Source organism: Heptranchias perlo, chromosome 8 (assembly GCF_035084215.1).
Source record: "Heptranchias perlo isolate sHepPer1 chromosome 8, sHepPer1.hap1, whole genome shotgun sequence".
NCBI classification, from domain to species: domain Eukaryota; kingdom Metazoa; phylum Chordata; class Chondrichthyes; order Hexanchiformes; family Hexanchidae; genus Heptranchias; species Heptranchias perlo.
Window position 1 is genome coordinate 38,466,308 of NC_090332.1, and position 6,565 is coordinate 38,472,872.

General features: G+C 36.8%; 1 protein-coding gene across 10 annotated transcripts in view; it reads right to left on the minus strand.

The window, feature by feature from the left end:
* The window catches only part of nrxn1a (neurexin 1a), a 1,536,646-nt gene extending 1,533,026 nt beyond the window's left edge, over positions 1–3,620 (minus strand). For all 10 annotated transcript variants that reach the window (XM_067988977.1, XM_067988981.1, XM_067988978.1 and 7 more), the window contains exon 1: positions 2,269–3,620. In XM_067988977.1, the coding sequence (XP_067845078.1) occupies positions 2,269–2,989 (721 nt within the window). In that variant the 5' untranslated portion in view covers positions 2,990–3,620. The remainder of the gene's footprint in view (positions 1–2,268) is intronic.
* Positions 3,621–6,565: the final 2,945 nt, after the last annotated feature.

The window sequence follows — 6,565 nt, forward strand, 5'->3', positions numbered from 1 at the left end:
GAGACTTAATCCCAAGATAAGGGGGTGGCCATTTGACCGAGATGAGGGCTGTGAATCTTTGGAATTCTCTACCCCAGAGGGCTGTGGATGCTCAGTCGTTGAGTATGTTCAAGACTGATATCGACAGATTTTTGGACACAAAGGCAATTAAGGGATATGGGGATAGGGTGGGAAAGTGGAGTTGAAGTAGAAGATTAGCCATGATCTTATTGAATGCTGGTGCAGGCTCGAGGGGCCGTGGCCTACTCTTGGTCCTATTTCTTATGTTCTTATGTTCTTATTTCAAAAAATTATTGGGGCAATTTATACATCAAATAGTGCACAGAAAATAATATTTTCACATAATAATTGCATTTCTAAAAAACATAATTAAGGAAATTTAGGCCATGTAATCATGCTGAATCTTAGCTGAAAAATGAACGATCGTATTATGTGGAAATTATTCTCCTGACAAACTCTTAGGAAGTTTTTCTATGTTTTTTCTCTGTATGACATTAGTGCAAGACAACATATAATATATTCAGACAATAAATAATATATTCAAAAGTCAAGGGTGGCTGCCATGATACTAGATGTTATCCAAATCACTACTGTTCTTGAGAAATACTAGGTCATTACCACACACTTATACGCAGGTATTTTAAAGCATGATCTGTTTTACAGATTTGGTGGATTACAAAAGAATCAGATTAATCTCTAGCATTCTTTTCACATGAAGGTGGTCTGGTGGAAATGTTATATATGCAGATTAATCTCTTGTATTTTTTCCACAAGGAAACAAGAGAGGCTGGTCGGAAAGATGTGCTTCAATCTTTTATTTTTAGTTCAGCATCTCTAACCACTTGTTTGGTGTTGGAATCTGCATATCTCATACCATAAAGTTGCAGGAATGTTTCTTTTTTCGTGAAGATAGTCACCATAATATTTTCATAATAGAAAAGAACAATACTGGTATGTGTTTTGTACATCTGCTAATAATTAATGGAATTGTCAGCACATTGGGCACTGGGAAAAAAGAGCTAGTGATATGCGTGTGGCACGTGTTGATTTTATTGAAACATTGATTTTTGGATCTGGCTATGCATTAGGTCATATTTCAGTTGGAGTGGCAGTACTTGTATCTGACAGCATGATTACATCTCCACACGAGCAAAAATTAGAGCCAAAGCTAATTAATGTAGTTTTCCTTCCTTCATAACACTAAATAATGATCAGAGGAGGCCCACAGGACTGCAAGTCAACAACTGAGCTCCAAGTGGGAAATCAGTATTAATGCTATTTCCTTTATATTAAAAAATAAATCCGTAGGAGGAGTTAGCACAAGTGTGAAAGAAATTAAGTCTATTTAAATAAATCTTTACACACTACAAATTCATCTTCCCTATCATATAAAAAGAATAATGTTAGTAATGGACAAGAAAAGATGACAAATTAAACGGTAATTTTCTTTTATTAAAAAAATGATGCAAGTGTTGCACTACCTAGGATCTCAAAGCAATTAATCTTGCATATACAAATAACCTGTAAATGCAAACAGGTATGTAACAGTTTAATTAGTTTATAATTATGGACTGATAATTGCTTTTTCTGCTTTAATTATATTTTCTGCCAATTCTAAACAAAATCATTTATAAAAATCTATGATGTACATTAAACCATATAGAATTGACCACAAACATATGCACAATCTGCAATTTATAAGATAGTGGCATGACATGACAAAAATTATATGTGATATTAACATTAAGAAAATTCCAGCTGGTTAGCACTATTTTAGTAGAGCTTCTAGTCTTTACAGATGTGGCTGGGAATACACCAAACTTGTACAATGGAAAGCTAGCATTCAACAATACAATTAGCATTTGAAGTTTCTTGCATCAATATTATTTACTTAGTCTTATAATTCATTATTCACATTTATTCCTCCATGATTTTGCTGCTGGCTTTTGAAATAATTTTTATTATAAATTTTTATTTTTACATTTATGGTTTAGCTTTAAATATAAATTTTATAGAAGATTTTGGGCCTTTGGTGGATTAGCATGCAAGAAAGAGTTCAAAATATCAGTCATATGACCTAGAAATAAAGTGAGTTAAAGAAAAATCAATTTATATTGGAAGATGTCAGTGAACAAAGAAAGATAAATGCAGTACATTCATATGAAGAATTTTCTCCATGTTTAATCTAAGAATAAACTTATCCCCTTCAACTATCAAAAGTTGTAATAATTAAGAAAACAAGGACAAATAGGCTTGTAGTCATCTTACCTTCGCTGCAGTCTTTTCCTTGAAAGCCAGTGTGAGAACAATCGCAAATTGCCTTCTCATGTACAACAGAGCAGGTTCCACCATTTAGGCATAGACTGTGATTTGTGCAAAGATAGTTTTCATCCATCTTGATTCCTTGACTATCGATGAGTGTGGTGGTCCCATTTCCAACCTTGAGGTCAGTTATTAATCCCTGGAATGGGTCTTGACTTCCTACAGAGCTTGATGTTAATGACAGCACCGATGAATGGAATTCTGGTGGAATTCCACCAATATACAATTTGCTAAAGACTGTCATGTCCCGTCTCTTCGACTTCACTTCAACTATTTTGACCTCTTTGTCTACCATTAGTATTGTCTTCTTGAAATTCCTCTGAATAACTATAGTATGCCAGATACTATCATTCACTTTAGTATCTGACTGTATAACAGCTGCTTCAGCACAGAAAATTGAAAAGCGAAGTTGAAGGTATCCATCAACAATCAGGAGTTCTAGAAAATCACAGAATCCTTGATCATCAAAGTACACCAGTAGACTACTGGAAATATTGGTCTTCATATTAAAACTCATTTCACTTTCACAGCACGCATTCCACTTTGGGAACCTTGCCCATTGTCCTTCAGCTCCAGTAAATTCTAGACTGACCCCGAGGTTAACAAGGCATCCAAAAAGTAGGCCGAACCAAAGCAAATGACCTTTCTTCTTGATGACAACAGCCATCTTTGTAAATGCAATATGTTGTTGGATAACGCACAGATTGCAAACAATTTGTAAAAAGGCCCTTGAGATGTGTAGATTTGCTGTGAGTTGCAAAATGTATCCCTTTTTGAATCCAACAATTAAAATTAAGTTAGTGAAGCAGCTCTCCAGTAAGGTACTGATGGCAGACTTTTAGATTAGGGATTTCATATGGTGATTCAGCAGAAGAATTGGTATAAGTGGCCCATATCCACAATGGATTATGCTTAGTAATCAGGCTGCACAGTTAGCTTTTTGCGGCTCCAGATAAGAAAACAAATAGTATTTAAATTTTCTCTGGAAAAAGAACTAATCCACGTGCAGATCCAACAGATGACTTTTTCTAGTTTTGCTTGTGTATTTCCCTTCAGTAATCCCATTAAAATACCAAAACCGCTCTGTGTGACAGATTCCCAGCACAGATCCTCAGATTCATGCCATCATGTTAAAACAGACACTCTGAGTCATCACTCATGGCTTCCTGGGCTGCTTGCTTCCCAGTGGTGCTGAAAACCATAAACTGTCAAGTAGCTCAGCAGCCACTTGACATGCAAAGCCTGTCAGCAAGTCTTCCTTTCAGGGCCACACTGTGATTCCAGCGTTTACAGCGGCTTCAACACAACTCGCAATCTGCAAGGAATGAAAGCAATAAATAATAGCATGACCCCTAGCTCAGTTTAAAACCATCTTACAATAATGTACGTGATAGGCTCCCTGTAAAGGGCTGCTACCAGGATAAATCATCTCCCACTGCCTGTGCAGTAATGAATGCACTGGAAACTCTAAACTCTTATTTATTGTCACAGAATAATTAATTGCACTGGCCATAAAGCAACTCATCCAAAAATGCAACATGAAAGTAACTTTTTCCATTATTTGTTCCATCACTTGTCCACATCTTTGACGCCAACCTTCTTTACCATTAGTCTTTTTTTTTAAATGCTTGCTTTTTCATGTTCATTAAAACAATTTGTTCTTATACTCTGTTACAAAAGCTTGCTTACATGAAATATGTTCCTACATTTTGTTGAAAGAACAGGGAATATTGCAATATACAAGGCACTCTAAAAGGTAAATTAATAATAGAGAATAGCATTCTTTCTAGCTTATGTTACTGTATAATGTTATCAAAAAGGAAATGATGGCTTAAAGTTATTAACATCAGCAAATGCAATTGCATTCTTGATTTTTTTCTGCTACACTGGAGATATTACTGCAATTGTTCACTTTGTGGTTATTTCTACTTAAAATTCATAAACAAATGAAAGTAATGAGGACATTGACAACAAATAATTTTCTTACCAACGCACCTCTGAGGACAGCTGTTTAATCATGCATGCTGTATTTGGTAATCTTGTGCTAATAATTAGAACACCCCGACTACATTTGTGAAATAAAAAATATCCAAAAGCTAAGGTGCCATACAAACAGCCGATATTATACAACCTATTAGGACGCCTCCATAAGGTTTGGAAAAAAGGGCGCGGGTTGGAGAAGCATATTATTATCAACACAGGGGGTAGAAATGGAAAATCGTGATTATCTGCGTACATCATTTATGGTTTAACACCGAAAGAACCAATTTTATAGTTATTACTTTAATAGGGCATAAATATGGGGAGCGGCTGAACGAGACTTGCATATTTAAAAAATAGTAATCATTTAGTGTATGGCGATCTGCTTGTAAAGTTCCTATGTTGCCAAGACGAACATAAGATATGCATGGTATGGTCACTCTAAAGATCAGTACAAAGAAATTGTGCATGCAGCAACCTTTTTCCCACATCCCACTCCCAAACATAGACATCATTTTTTTGGATACCACTATTTAATATTCAAGTTGGTACATACAAGTCCCGGTACGATGTACCGACCCTGCGTTGAACCTTTGTATCTAATTAGCGCTTTAAAAAGCTGCCAGCAAGTACCAGCAATTAATAATGTGATCTTCGCCAAGGGAAGATCTTCGCCTCCCGACACACCCTGCACAGGGCGATCCCTACAGGTGTTTCTATCCAATGGCACATAGTGTGGGATTCCTATTTTATTTAAACATCCTATTTTTTTGAAACCAGAAAAAAAATCAGTTCCTTACCTTTAATTACCTACCCGCGAACATCTAGTTTAATATTTTGACCGTTTTTATTCATAAGCTTAACTTAACCAAACATGAGTAAACTAAACCAGAACGTAAGAAAACAATCAGTCAATTGGACTTCAGTGGGAATATAAATGTGGCACAAACCTTAGACTCATGTGGTCGAGGGATCAATAAATGGGCTAGTTTATGGAATTAGCATGTATGTTGAATATAATGCAATGCACAACGGGGCAAGATATAGTAATGCAAAATATGTTGCTACGTATATATATTATGTACACTTCTGGATATCAAAATCAGAGTTTGGTCACAGGATAAAAATCACTCCATTGCTTATTCTGGCTAAGTGAAAATGCCGCTTATATTTGGTTTAAAAATTAACACTGGATATACATTAAAGCACGCCGTAACTATTTAGCATTCAAGTTCCGTAAGAAAAAAAAGGCCTATTATCATTTTCTTTACAACGGCATTTAAGATGAACTGTTAATTACAGGAACAGTCCTTACAGGGTATATATAATACCTTCTCCCCGGTCTGTAAACCAGCCATTTCACCATAAATTGTAGCTAATTCCAGTGTCTAGATCAGGACCGTGAAAACCGCCTGGTGCAAAATAATAAGGAAATCCACGGTCGAAGCATTTCAAAAATCTACTCACGCTGTCACGTTCATTACCAAAAGATCATTTCCTCGTTGTCCCGGCTTTATTTTTAAAGAAGAAACTGGAATTACTTGGTAATTATACAAATGATATATACTAAGCTGTGCCGGGTTTTTGTTAACGGTTATCGTGCTGATAACATGGACACAAGACAGCATCTTCCCCCCATTTTACATATTATCAACATATAAATCAACGATGCTCAGAAATTGACGCCGGATAAACTGAATTGCAAATTTAAGGAAATAAAACGTACGTGCGACACCATCCAGATCATAACCGGGTTAGAAAAGTGTGTCATTTAACGACCCAGGTACAAAGCGAAAAAAAATCACTACGTTCAGTCCACAAATGCGTGTGTCCAGCACCACCTTCACCATCGCAATGTTCATGCCGGGTTTTACCTACAGCAGATGTGCACCGCGAAGCCCATCTCTGTCAGGGCCATCGTCTCTGTAGCCTCGTCCTTACTCGCTCCTGCACTGCATCCTATTCTAATATGGAGTTTTACCTGCAGTACCTTCCCTGGACGTCGTAAATGACTTTCGGCTTTCAAATGCGAGATCAGACATATATATAATTTTTTTCTCTCTCTCTGCTACTTGGTTCTCCCGTCTCTGTTTACATTTGAAGGACAGCAGCCTCCCCTCTGGCTCCAGCTCTGTTTGTCAAAGGGTTGCTGAGCTGAGCGCGTCACACGGGCGTTTCTCTCTAAGCGAACCACCACCAGCGCTGCAGGAGCAGCAAGCAGCACAAACGAATCTCTCTCTATCTTCTCCCTCTCTCTTACAAA